At 43.2% G+C, this 14,494-nt stretch overlaps 1 protein-coding gene across 1 annotated transcript in view; it reads left to right on the top strand.

The window, feature by feature from the left end:
- LOC308578054 (uncharacterized protein) overlaps positions 1-13,385 on the top strand; it is a gene marked incomplete at its 5' end in the record, with an annotated part of 39,759 nt that extends 26,374 nt beyond the window's left edge. The window contains 4 exons of the mRNA XM_081178338.1: positions 2,200-2,353; positions 4,807-4,908; positions 5,753-5,932; positions 13,157-13,385. Of these exons, the coding sequence (XP_081034464.1) occupies positions 2,200-2,353; positions 4,807-4,908; positions 5,753-5,932; positions 13,157-13,348 (628 nt within the window). The remainder of the gene's footprint in view (positions 1-2,199; positions 2,354-4,806; positions 4,909-5,752; positions 5,933-13,156) is intronic.
- Positions 13,386-14,494: the final 1,109 nt, after the last annotated feature.

The following is a 14,494-nucleotide window of genomic DNA, read 5'->3' on the forward strand; positions in this document are numbered from 1 at the left end:
CTGGGATTATACAAACCCCTTGGACTCTCCCCCACCCCCCACCCCCCGTTTCCATATTTTGCCATCTTTTCTTGCATGTAATTACAATGATTCGTTCTATTCCATTTCCTTATTTGCTACTTTGGCTTCATCAATGTTATATCAATCCTGCCTGTGGAAAACCATCTAATTCGATTTTAATTTGATCCCGATTTGTTTTTAGGAGGTAATTTAATTATTGTTTGATTTTATACTAATGTTATATATTTGATGTTAGCTGCCCTAAGACCGGTTTCGGCCAGGGAGGGCGGGATACAATTATTATTATTATTATTATTATTATTATTATTATTATTATTATTATTATTATTATTATTATTATTTCTAAATATGTATCTTTAAGGTATTCAATAAATTTTTCCCATTCTTGTTTAATTTTTTTATATATATAAATAGTTTTTATTAAGTTTTAGCATTTTATATTCAACACAAACATCATTCTTGCAGACAGCATAGATGAATCCCAATCTCCCCCAGCTTCCCTCTTCTGGTTTTTTAAATATTTACTTCTCCTGCCTATCTCATTCTCCCTTAATTTTGCCATCTTTGAACTAACGATGGTTATATCCTTAAGGTTTTTGCACCATGCTTTTTCACATTTCATCTTCATTATTTTCCCCATTTTGTCCTTTTAACTTTTTTCTTTGCTTAAATTTCCTATCATCTTGATGTCTGATCTTCACAGTCATTTTGATAATCCACTCTTCTTTTGTTGGGACCTTCTCTTCCTTCCACATCCGGGCTAAGAACATTCTGGCATAAATAGAATACACTGTCTTTTTAGGTCTCTTGGTATTTCTTCACCCGTTAAACCTATTAGAAAGGCTTCTGGTTTTTACACAAATGTTCTCTCCCCCCCCCCCAGTTAATTATACAGTGGTACCTTGGTTCTCAAACTGAATGTGTTCCAAAACCAAGGTGCACTTTCCCATAGAAAGTCATGCAAAACGGATTAATCCGTACCAGACTTTGAAAAACAATCCCTAAAACAGCCATTTAACATGAATTTTACTATCTAACGAGACCACTGATCCCTAAAATGAAAGCAGTCATCCATGTACTGTACTCTAAAATAAATACAACAGTCTTGTAAATGATAAAAATGAAAATTATTTTTTTTCCTCACCTGCACTGATGATAGTCATTGTTCGGATGGGGACCGGGGCTTCTATCCGTTTCTGCAATCACACAATCAATCAATCAATCAATCAATCAGTAACTAAACTGGGATCCGCACAGTCGCAAAAACAAATGAACCAAAAAAGCCTCCGAAACAAAAACACCACATAAATTGCAAAAACCAAAGCACCAAACTTAATCTGTTCCCGAAGTCTGTTTGATTGGTGCAGGCGCCCCAGAAAGAATAGCTGACAGCCAAATTTGATGTTTGGCTTCCGAAAAACGCCTGGAAACTGGAACACTTTTTCTGGGTTTTCGGCATTTGGGAACCAAAGCGTTTGAGTAGTAGTAATAATAATAATAATAATAATAATTTGTTTTTGTTTGTATCCCACCCTCGCCGGCCAAGGCTGGGCTCAGAGCAGCTAACATCATAAAAACAACACAACGAGCCTAAAAGCAGACATCAAGTAATTCAAATAAAAATTAATTCAGACAAGTTAAAATCCGGGCAGGTGGCAATTATTAGGGTGGAATTGAGAGTGATTAATAATTGCCAGAATTGAGGAGCATGGAATTTCCCAAAAGGAAAGTGCTGCTTGTCCGTATGAAGAGGATGCCACAATGCTGAACCTTTCTGTATAAAAAACCTTCTGTATAAAGAAACCTGTATAAAAAACATTTGAGAACCAAGGTCTCACTGTCTCACATGACCACTAGGGTGGTTCATAAAAAACACTTTTTTGAAGATGCCTGCTCCCAAGGTCTTATCTTACTACACTAGGGATTATATAGCTATATCTGAAATTTTGTGCATATCAGTTAATATCTCAACCCTCCATGAAAATAGCTGTTTTCTTGGACGTTTTCCTATTTTGTGAAGGCTTTGGAGAAGGCATTTTTTAAAAAAGTTTTTTTAATGAACTGCCCTAAAGACCACCGTATAGGATAGAAAGAGCCTTCTTGACCCTTACATTTCCAGCGTAACTTCAGAGTATTTTTGTACCAAAATGGCACTTTTTCTCTCGCCCTCCATGTCAGAATCAGTCCCACTTTTGCAGACGCCTATTCCAACATGGGGAACACCTTGAAGGAAATGCAAGACGTCCAGGGAGCTCTGCAATGCTACACAAGAGCAATCCAGATAAATCCTGCGTTTGCCGATGCCCACAGCAACCTCGCTTCCATCCATAAGGTAAGCTTTGTGTCTCTGCTAAATCTATTTAAAAAAAAAAACTGGGGGGGGGCAGCAGGGGAATCTTAGTTTTTACAAAAGGAAAACAACTGGCAAAAGCCGTCCCAAACCGAGATGGGGCACAAAAAGAAAAAGGGGAGAATTGGAATTTATGCTGGAAGTGTGAGGAGGCAGAGGGCACGCCGATACGTTTATGGTGGGGCTACAGAAACGTTAAAAAAATTCATGAGGAAATAAAAAAGATGATCAGAATTAATTTAGAGGGGAAAACCAGAGGCATATTTACTGAGTATAAGAGGTAAAGAAATACCACAAGATGGGAAGATATTATTCTTATACGCGACAGCTGCAGCAAGGCTACTCCTTGCACAAAACTGGAACAGGAAATATATACCCACAAAGGATGACTGGATAAAGAAACTAATTGAATTTATAGAACTGGCAAGGTCAAGTGCAGTAATAAGGTACCAATCAAACTGGAAAATAAAAATATAATGGAAATGGTTTGAAGATTATGTGTTCAAGTACTGTTCAAAAACTAACATGTTGATATGTTTGGTTTAATGTTTGTAAATCTGGTTTATAATAATAATAAATAGTAAGTTAAAAGAGTTAAGAAATATAAATTTAGATAAAAATTGCAATGTGAATGTGAGTGAAGGAAGTCACGTGGGTATTTGGGTAAATGCTGAGTTGTGTATAGGGTTAGATGTGGGGAATCCATATATGTAATGTATAGTGTTGAAAATGTACGGCAACTAGCATGTAAAATGAAATCAAAAATAAATAAATAAATGGGGGGAAATAAAAATGGCAATGTGAAATATTATATAGGAGGGTGAGGGGCGGTGGAGGGAAGCCACGAGGGTGGTTTTAATGTCTGAAATTTTGGGTGGTAGGGTAATACGAATTTTGTTTTGTGTCTATGTGTTTGTTTGTAAATAATTTTTTTAAAAGGAAAATGAAAAAATTGCTATTTTTACTTTGAAATAAAAATGGGGGGGGGGGAGGTCTTATACGGGTGATTGGGTGGGTGAATGGCTCATTTTCTTAAATTTGAGCCCCCCCCAAATAGAGGGTGGCTTATATAGACGGAAAGTATGGTGGAGTTCCACACCCAAAAATCTCATTGTGACTTCCAATCACCCCTACGTCACATTTCCGATGGCGCCCTTTTGCTCGTCTCTCCTAGATCTCAAAATGCATTGGTTTTGTCATATTTCCTGCTGTCCTTTGTCAATCCACACCTGCCAAAGAATTTAAATTTTCCCAACATTTTTTTTTAGACCACACATGTCCAGCGTGTGGCCGGGGAGCGTAACCTGGTTTACTTACTGGGGCAACCCCCCCCCCCCAAATGCTCAACAACTTCAATCCTAAAAAGAGCTCAACAACCTTGGGGTTAAATCCTAAAACAGCTCAACAAATTTGCCCCGCCCTCATGTCAAATCTGGCCCTCTTTGGGAAAATTTGGGCACCCCTGTAAATTTAGACAATACAGTCCTATCTCGGGTTAAATATGCTTCAGGATGAATATTTTTGGGTTGCGCTCCGCAGTGACCCAGAAGTAACGGAGCACGTTACTTGCGGGTTTCGCCGCATGCACAGACCCTCAAAATGATGTCATGCGCAGAAGCGGCGAATTGCGACGTGCAGATGCGGGTTGCATTCACTTCAGGATGCGAACGGGGCTCCGGAACGGATCCCATTCACATCCAGAGGTACCACTGTACTCTGCAAGTGTCCTGTTCTCTATGAAATGTTTCTTCCAAAACCTCTCGTAATTCTGCCTGTATTATAATCTTGCTAATTCTGCGTATTTTAGCCTTTTTGCTAGCTACGCCAACTTAGTAGGGATGGGATTCTCCTTTCCATCCTTTGTCTGTTAAGATTCTCGCTGCGGCTATTGTAGACACTGTGACTTGCCATTGTTTTATAACCATTTATTGTAACATTTATTCTATGATCAATTACAATAATCATTCATTGTAATATTCATTTATTGTACGATTAATTACAATTTATTGTAATTGTTAAGAGTAGGTTTCTATTGAATTTTTACATGCTGATACTCAATATTATTCTATAGCATGGGGAGGCAAACTACGGCCCCATGGCCTTCTCAATCTAGCCGGGAGTCGGCATGTTTTGACACGAGTATAATGTGTCCTTTTATTTAAAATGCACCTCTGGGTTATTTGTGGGACATAGGAATGTGTTCCTTTTCCCCCCTCCCCAAAATCTAGTCTGGCCCCCACAAGGTCTAAGGGACAGTGGACGGCCCCCTGCTGAAAAAGTTTGCCGACCCCTGTTCTATTCCAATGATTGTTGAATGTTACTTTATAAGTCTACCAGGTGTGGATCATCGTGCCTTCTGTCTGTTCTTCATCTTTGGTTTTGATGGTTGAGAAAAAAAGCTAGTGGCAATTGCTGAAATATCCCTCCCTTTCTAGGATTCCGGAAACATCCCAGAGGCAATTGCTTCGTATCGCACCGCCTTGAAACTGAAGCCGGATTTTCCTGACGCTTACTGCAACCTGGCGCACTGTTTGCAGGTGAGGCAGAGTTTTAAGGGCCAACACTCCCAGGGTTTCCGGCATTTGGGAACCGAGGCGTTTGAGTCCCAAGGTACCACGGTAATGGTAAAAGCGTCACCTAATTCAGGAATTGTCCAATGTCACTTTAGAGACCAACTCAGTTTGTTCTGTGTCTAAGCTTTCATGTGCAGGCAGACTTATTCAGATACACTGAAGCGGAAGTCCCCACACCCTGATATTTAGAGGGAGGGTGGGGCGGGGTATTTCTCTGAACGGTAGTAGGACTCAATCGGTATGGTCAACCTGTGGACGACTGTGTCTCATTACATATCCTAAAACTATTTCAGGTCATCTGTGTACCATCCCTTGTTTTTTCAGTCATTCACAGTTGCCAGCAGGTGGACCATACCCATTGACTCCTACTACCCTTCGGAGAAAAACCCCAACTCACCCTCCCACTATATATCAGGGTCTGGGGGCTTCTCCTTACTCTTATATAGCAGGGTCTGGGGACTTCTCCCTCTGTATATCAGGGTCTGGGGACTTCCGCTTCAGTGTATCTGAAGAAGTGTGCATGCACACAAAAGCTTATATCAGGCATCCCCAACCTGCGCCCCCCCCCCGATGTTTTGGCCTACAACTCCCATGATCCCTAGCTAACAGGACCAGTGGTCGGGGATGATGGGAATTGTAGTCTAAAACATCTGGAGGGCCGAAGGCTTGGGGTGCCTGGCTTATACCAAGAACAAACTTTGTTGGTCTGTAAGGCACTACTGGACAATTTTAATATATTTTGACTTCATCAGACCAATACGGCTACCTACCTGAATCTAGAACCCTGGTTTTCTTTGCCCCCTTTCAGATCGTCTGTGATTGGACCGATTATGACGAGAGAATGAAGAAGCTTGTCAGTATTGTGGCTGACCAGCTGGAGAAGAACCGGCTCCCTTCGGTGCACCCGCATCACAGCATGCTGTATCCACTGTCTCACGGCTTCCGAAAGGCTATTGCCGAGAGACATGGGAACCTTTGCCTGGACAAGGTGGGTCTATGCTGTGAAGAGGTGTGTGCCGCTCCGTTCTGTCAGAGTTTGAATGCTTTCATGTTGGCTTTGGATATATAATAATATATAATAATTTATTATTTCTACCCTGCCCATCTGTCTGGGTATCCTCAGCCACTCTGGGTGGCTGCCAACCAAATATTAAAAACACAAGACAGCATTAAATATTTAAAAACTTCCCTAAACAGGGCTGCCTTCAGATGTCTTTTAAAAGTGAGATAATTGCTTATTTCTTTGACATCTGATGGAAGGGCGTTCCACAGGGCGGCCGTCACCACGAGAAGGCCCTCTGCCTGCTTCCCTGTAACTTGGCTTCTTGCAGGGAGGGAAGCGCCAGAAGGCCCTCGGGAGAGGGACCCCGGTGTCCGGGGTGGAGATGCTCCTTCAGGTCTACTGGGCCGAGGCCATTGAGGGCTTTCAAGGTCAGCACCGACACTATGAATTGTGCTTGGAAACGTACTGGGAGCCAAAGCAGATCTCTTGGGACCGGTGGTATGTGGTCTCAGTCAGACTGGATTTAAATCCTTTATTTTACAGAAAGGTTTGATCTTGCTGGCATCCTCTTAATATTGACAACCAGAGGAAAGTTTCATCTGCTGGGCTGTTTAGGGCTTTCAAGGTCAGCACCAACACTTTGAATTGTGCCCGGAAACGTACTGGGAGTCAATGCAGGTCTTTCAAGACTGGTGTTATGTGGTCTCTGCGGCTGTTCACGGCCCCCAGTCTGGCTACCACATTCTGGATTAATTGCAGTAAGGTAGCCCCACATAGAGCGCATTGCAGTCGTCCAAGCTGGAGATAACAAGAGCATGCGCCACTCTGGCAAGAGAGTCCGTGGGCAGGGAGGGTCTTATCCTGCATCCCAGATAGAGCTGCCCTGGACACAGAACAGACCTGTGCCTCCATGGGTCCAAAATGACCCCCAGACTGTGCAGCTGGTCCTTCAGGGGCACAGTTGCCCCGTTCAGGACCAGGGAGTCCCCCCCACCCGCCCACACACCACAGAACTTCAGTCTTGTCAGGATTCAACCTCAACCAGTTAGCTGCCATCCACCCTCCAACCGCCTCGAGGCACCCGCGCAGGAACTCCACCGCCTTTGCCGGCTCTGATTTGAAAGAGAGGTAGAGCTCTCTATCAGGCTTCCTCAACCTTGGCCCTCCTGATGCTTTTGGCCTACAGCTCCATGGTCCCTAGCTAGCAGGTCTAGTGGTCAGGGATGATGGGCACTGTAGTTTGAAAACTGCTGGAGGGCCAAGGTTTAGGAAGCCTGCTCTGTATTGGCGCCAATGGCTGTTAAGCGAAAAAATTCCAGGGTGAGTGACTCCTTGACAGCCTAGCTCACCGGGGCACTTGTCCCCCATGGGTCCATGCTGTCAGTAAAAGGAGGAAGTCCCAGCCCGGTAATTTGGAGCAAAACAGTGGTCAGTAGACCATGATTCTTACTGTTGCACCACAGGTCTGCCCAGGAGTAAGAACCCCGAGCATGGGGCAATGTCAACTTTTAAAACTTCCTTCTTCCCCCCAGAATACACTTCAAGCAGCATCGTTGATACATCATCACTACATCACTAGCACATCACAAATGAGGAGGGGTATACAAGGGTTATGCATTCACTATGAGGTCCCTTTATCATGTTAGGGTGTGAAACCTAAGACGCTGGGAAGTTAGCAATGTCATGTGACTTTAAGTAGTCAAGCTCGTTAAGTTGTTAAGTTGTTAAGTTGCTCAGTATATAAAGAGTGTTTGTTTTCTCTGTGTTTGGGGCGTGAAGCAAAAATGTCCGAAAGCTCTGGAGGTGTTTCTGTTATCTTTCTGCAATAAACCTGTCTTTGGAAAGACAGGCTTCCCTGTGTCGTTATTTCTTTGCTGCTGAGACTCTGAAGCTTGTACTGCAACAAGAATCTCTGCACTGGACTTAATTAATACTCTGCAAAGAGAGCTGTTGCGGGTGGCACAGCGGAAGCGTTTACTGGACCAGTACACAAACTCTCTTAGGTTATGGATCCTTCTACGTTTCTACAGTTGTATTGTGTGCAGAGAAAGTGAAAGCAGCTTTTGGATGAGAGAAGACCGGCTTGGTCGTAAATCCAGCTCTTAAAGGCTTCAGAGGAGGCTGGAGGCGTCTGAAAAGTGAGTAAGACAAATCCCAAGGGGAAAGAGAAGCAAGGGCACACAGAGGGAGTAGCAGCAGACCCCAAGAATGGCAGTGGAAAATTTCCAGGTTCCCTTTACAAAGTTGAACTCTGCTAATTACGTGCAGTGGTCTAAGAGGGCTCAAGTCTGGTTGGAAGCCAAAGAAGTGTGGGCTGACTATGTCCAGAGGCGAAAGCCGTTTGTGGCTGTTGCAGCAGATGCCACAGCAGAGCAACAGGCTGCTGCACATGCCCAGAACAGGGAACATGATAAAATGGACACTAAAGCTAGATGCATGTTGATGGTATCGATAGACGATTCCCAATTACCTCATGTGGAAAATTTAAGGTCTGCATTTGAAATTTGGGAAGCTCTTAGGCGAATTCACCATAGAGCCACGCCCGGAGAGAAGGTGAACATTATACGTGCTTTGTATGAGTTGAAATTGAAGCCAGGGGATAGTGTGGTTGAACACACGTCACAGATGACTGAGTATTTCAACCGACTGTCATCTTTAGGTGTGAATTTTCCTGAAAATATTAAAGTTTATACTCTGCTTAGCAGCCTGCATGCAGGGTTTGAAAACTTAGTACTAACTTTACAAGTTTTGCCAGAGGACCAGCTGAATATGAATTATGTGACTGGTAGATTGTGTGAACAAGAATATCAACATCATCGAAAACGTATTGATAATTCAAATACCCCAAGGGCTGGATGTTCAGATAATTCCCAGCGTGGGGAAACTAGCAGGCAGAGCTGTAAGGAAGCCTCACAAGTGTCTGCTATGGCCAGCAAGTCATGTTTTCGATGTGGCAGCAGGTTTCATTTGATAGCAAAGTGTCCAGAAAAGCAACAGGAATTTCAACAGTCCAAGGCCAGTTTCCGGAGTTACAGGGGAAGACAACGTGAGAACTACAAGAATCAACGATCCAGAGGGGGAGCAGGTGCTGATAAGGGACTATCTGCAATGGCAGCACAACAGAGTCCTAAAAGGAGCCAACAAACCTTGAAGTGGATAATTGACAGTGGAGCAAGTCACAGTTTAGTTCCAGCGACATCTAGTGGCCGCTTGATGAACTGCAAGACATTGCCAGTTGCAAAAACCGTGACTATAGCAGACAATAGTAAACGAGAAATGAACCTTAAAGGCACAATTTTTGTTAACTGTTTGCAAACTAACCTTCCTGTTTTTGTTCTTCCAGGAATGAAGAATGGACTTTTGAGTGTGTCATGCCTGGTAAAAAGTGGTTTTAAGGTTGAGTTTGAAAATGATGTGTGCACCATTTCGAAAAAGGGAAAGGAGCTAGTTAAAATTCCCTGTGAGGATGGGCTTTTTGTTTTGGATGAAGAGCAGTTAGCAGCAGGTAGATGTTCAACAGGTGAAGCACAAGCTAAGTGTGTAAATAAGGCTCCTCATACAGGTTGTGCACATCTGCTACACAGAAGGTTAGCTCATATATGCTTTAAGTATGTAAGCAAGATGCCAGATTTAGCTGAGGAGTGTAACATTAAACCCTGTCCAAATTTTCTGGATTGTTGTGCTTGTAAACATGCTAAGGTTAAGACATGTAACTATCCTAGATCTGATAGAGTAAGCAAGAAACCCTTTGAACTTGTGCACACAGACGTGTGTGGCCCTATGCCAGTCAAATCGCTTGGAGGTGCGAGATTTATGCAAATTTTGGTGGATGATTTTTCAAGGGCTAGTTGGGTTTTCTTTCTGAAAGAAAAATCACAAGCAGCTTCCATCCTAATGGATTGGATTGAAGAAGTCGAATGTAAATTTGACACCAGGGTACGTAAAATACAATCAGATCGTGGTGGGGAATATGTGAACCACACGCTGGAGACGTGGTTAAAAAGGAAAGGTATAGTTCATAGACTTACCAATCCCTATTCACCACAGGAGAATGCAGTTGCCGAAAGAAAATTTCGAACATTACAGGAAGCCATTGCTGCTTTGCTGTTTGATTCTGGACTTCCACAGCGTTTTTGGGCTGAGGCTGCACTGTATGCGAATTATACTTTTAACAGAGTGTACAATAGCACAGTAGGCAACACTCCTTACTTCATGCTATTTGGGAAAAAACCAAAAATTGATCATCTAAGAGTTTTTGGATGTCGTGCTTATGTGCTGGTGCCTAGGGCACAACGTAGGAAAGGCGATCCTAGGTCTAAAGAAATGTTTTTCTGTGGTTATCAAGCAAACACAAAAGGTTGGAGATTTGTGAATGTAGAAGGCAATCAAACAAAAATCACAATCAGCAGAAGTGCAGAATTTTGTGAACAGGATGGTTGGAATAAAATTCATGGAAATCCTGACATACTATTTGATGTGGTGAACAGTAGCAATGAAACTCAGGCCCCAGGGCAGGTATTAGTTCCAGAACAGACTGAGGAATTTGAGTCTGAGGACAAGGGTGAGAAATCGCCTAGTTCACCCAAGTCTGTAAAGTCAGAATCTTCTAGCTCTAAAAGTTCACCTGTACAGCAAGAGAGACGTGTAAAGTCAGAATCAGAAAGTTCTTCAACTACTAGTGACAAACAGGTGACGACTAGTGATTCTGGGTCAGAGGGGGAAACTGAAGGAACATCACAGGAACTGTTAAGGCGTTCTCAGCGTACCAACAAAGGTAAACCTCCTGAAAGGTACCAAGCTATTAGTGTTTGGGCTGGTTTGGCAAATTGCGAACCTGAAAGTTTTGAGGAGGTTGAGCAATTACCCCAGGAGGAGGCCAGTAGATGGCGTGAGGCCATGCAAAAGGAGTTGAATTCTATGAAAGAACTGGGTGTGTTTTCCATCACCAAACTGCCAGAAGGTACCAAGGCAGTAAGTTGTAGGTGGGTGTACAGGATAAAGACAACAGCGATGGGGAAACCAGAGTACAAAGCAAGGCTTGTAGCTCGAGGTTTTACGCAAAGAAAGGGGTTACATTATTCCGAAGTCTATGCACCCACTTCAAGGAGTGAAACCCTACGGGCACTATTAGCAGTTGCTGCTCAGAAAGGGTTCAAAGTGAATCAATTTGATGTCTCTACAGCTTATCTTCATTCAGACTTGGCTGAAGAGCTCTATATGGAGCTACCGCCAGGATTGAAAGTTGGTAAATCAAATCAGGTATGGAAACTACATAAATCTATTTATGGACTCAAGCAATCTGCTCATAATTGGAATGAGTGTTTGAATGACGTTTTGGTAGGCATTGGTTTTAGCAGGAGCAAGGCTGACAATTGCTTATATTTCAGAAATTCAGGAGATGCTAAAGAATCTTTGCTTGTCTATGTAGATGACCTGATTTATACTTCAAAGACACAAGAACAAGTAAAAAAACTAGCCAAAGAGTTAAATAAGCACTTCAAAGTTAAGAATCTTGGTGATGTGAAGGTCTATCTTGGTGTTCAGATAGATAGGACCAAAAATGGCAGTTTTCTACTTAATCAAAAAGGCAAGATCTTGCAAATGTTGAAAAAGTTTAACATGACGGAGTGTGCAGGTGTTAGAACACCAATGGAAATGGGTTTTGTAAAAGACAATGAGTTCAAGGATAGTGCTGAATTCAAGCGTGCTGAAATCTTTCAGTCAGCACTGGGAAGCTTACTTCATCTTTCGCAATGGAGTAGACCAGATATTGCTTACGCTGTTAACTTACTCAGCAGAGAAGCTTCGAAACCTAGTGTAAATGCATGGAAAGGAATTCAAAGAGTGTTAAGATATTTACAATACACCAAAGATTTTTGCCTTGAATTATCTTCGGAAGGACAAGCACAGATTACTTGTTGGGCAGATAGTGATTGGGCAAATTTAAAAGATAGAAAATCAGTGTCTGGCTGTGTAATAAAATTTGGTAACTCTCTGATTGGGTGGAGATCCAAGAAACAGAACCTGATTGCTTTGTCATCAACAGAAGCTGAGTTCTGTGCCTTATCTGAGTTATGTAGAGATCTAGAATTTTACAAATGCTTGGCACAAGAGATGTATGAAAAGGCCATCACTCCAATCACTGTATGGGGTGATAATCAACCGTGTCTTAAGTTAGCACAAAATGGGCAGTTTAAAGGTCGTACAAAACATTTGGATATCCGCTTTCAAAATGTTTGTCAAACGGTAAAAGCAGGAATTGTTAAATTAAATTACTGTCCCAGTCATGAAAATCAAGCTGATGGTTTTACAGAACCGCTTGGGTTTCAGCGGCATGAAAACTTTTGTGAAGAAATGGGTCTGAAGTAATTTTGTTTTTTGTATTGCCAGCGAGAGGGGGTGTTAGGGTGTGAAACCTAAGACGCTGGCAAGTTAGCAATGTCATGTGACTTTAAGTAGTCAAGCTCGTTAAGTTGTTAAGTTGTTAAGTTGCTCAGTATATAAAGAGTGTTTGTTTTCTCTGTGTTTGGGGCGTGAAGCAAAAATGTCCGAAAGCTCTGGAGGTGTTTCTGTTATCTTTCTGCAATAAACCTGTCTTTGGAAAGACAGGCTTCCCTGTGTCGTTATTTCTTTGCTGCTGAGACTCTGAAGCTTGTACTGCAACAAGAATCTCTGCACTGGACTTAATTAATACTCTGCAAAGAGAGCTGTTGCGGGTGGCACAGCGGAAGCGTTTACTGGACCAGTACACAAACTCTCTTATATCAGACCCCTTAAATCTCCATCACTGAAAGAACAATAAAACTCTTGACACGTCCTTTCCCACTGGACTTGTCTGGAGATGGGCATTCAGAACACCTGCCTTGCTAAACTGCCTTGGCAGATGTCTATGGTTGCCCCCTTGGTCCCTCCCTCGGTGGGGTGCCGTGTATGTGCTCTCAGGCTTGGGGAATTCTGGCGGGATGCCCTGTTCCTGCTGCCTACATGACTTCCTGCTTCTTGGCTCATGGAGGGAGGTGGAGCCCAAATTCGTTCAAATGGCGGAATGAGGAGAGTCGGTTAAAGCATAGATTTTCTGCGTGTCTTTCTTGGGCTGTCAAGTCAAAGGTATGTATATTTGTAACATTGGAACAACTTCAAAGATGTGGCCTCATGTCCCCCACCCCCATGTCATTTCCGTAACCCGGCTTTCTTGAATCCCCTTGCTAGATCAACGTGCTCCACAAGCCGCCTTACGAGCACCCCAAGGACCTGAAAGGCAGTGAGGGCCGGCTCCGCGTTGGCTACATGAGCTCTGACTTTGGGAACCACCCCACCTCCCATCTCATGCAGTCAATCCCAGGCATGCACAATTCGGACAAATTTGAGGTGAGGTGCACAAGAGGGCAGCTGTGTGAGTAGCTCAGGCGGCAGAGCGCTGAGACTCTGAATCTTGGGGTCATGGGTACGAGCCCCACGTTGGGCCAAACGAATGAATACAGCCTAGGACCGCCTCTCCACGGAGGATCTAACAGTCTGCAAATAAAAAAATGTTAGAGGTCCTGGGCTTCAGGGAGATTAGGCTGGCCTCGACCAGGGCCAGGGCCTTTTCAGCCTTGGCCCCGGCCTGGTGGAACTCTCTGCCACAAGAGATCAGGACCCTGTGGGATCTGACATCTTTCTGCAGGGCCTGTAAGATGGAGTTGTTCCGCCGGGCCTTTGGTTCAACCTGACTCCCCTTCTCTTTTTGTGTAAGGACTAGTATGAAAGAGGCCTCCCAGTGTTCTCACAGGACCATATAAGAGTTGGGCCTGATGAGCGTTTACTGTTCCCAACCCTAATCCTGCGGAAAGCCATCTAATTGGATTTGAATTTGATCCTGGCTTGTTTTCAGGAGGTAATTTCGTTATTGCTTGATTTTATACCAGTGTTACATATTTGGTGTTAGCCTCCCTGAGCCCGGTTTCGGACGGGGAGGGCAGGATACAAATAAAAGTTTTTTATTATTATTATTATTATTATTATTATTATTATTATTATTATTATTATTATTATCATCATCATTATCCTCTTAATTTGCATCAGCCCTTGGTTGTAGCAATAAAACAACGAGATGATCTGCAAGGAATAGAAATGAAAAATCAATGATATCAAATACATTTGAGGGTTTTGAATCGAGAGTGGACCTTATTCTGACTGCCCCAGCTCAAAACCCGGCCGCCTTTGCCGTCACCTGCTCCTCTTGATCTGCCAAGAGAGGACTCTGGGGTAGTGGTTGGGCAACCCGGAACAGGCAATAAAGGAGGGGTAATCATCTCACGACAAACCTAGACAGCATCTTAAAAAGCAGAGACACCACCTTGCCAACAAGGTCAGTATAGTAAAAGCTATGTTTTCCCAGTAGTGATGTATGGAAGTGAGAGCTGGACCATAAAGAAGGCTGATCGCCGAAGAATTGATGCTTTTGAATTATGATGCTGGAGGAGACTCTTGAGAGTCCCATGGACTGCAAGAAGATCAAACCTATCCATTCTGAAGGAAATCAGCCCAGAGTGCTCACTGGAAGGA

This window comes from Podarcis bocagei (genome assembly GCF_964188305.1).
Source record: "Podarcis bocagei genome assembly, chromosome: W".
Taxonomy (NCBI): Eukaryota; Metazoa; Chordata; class Lepidosauria; order Squamata; family Lacertidae; genus Podarcis; species Podarcis bocagei.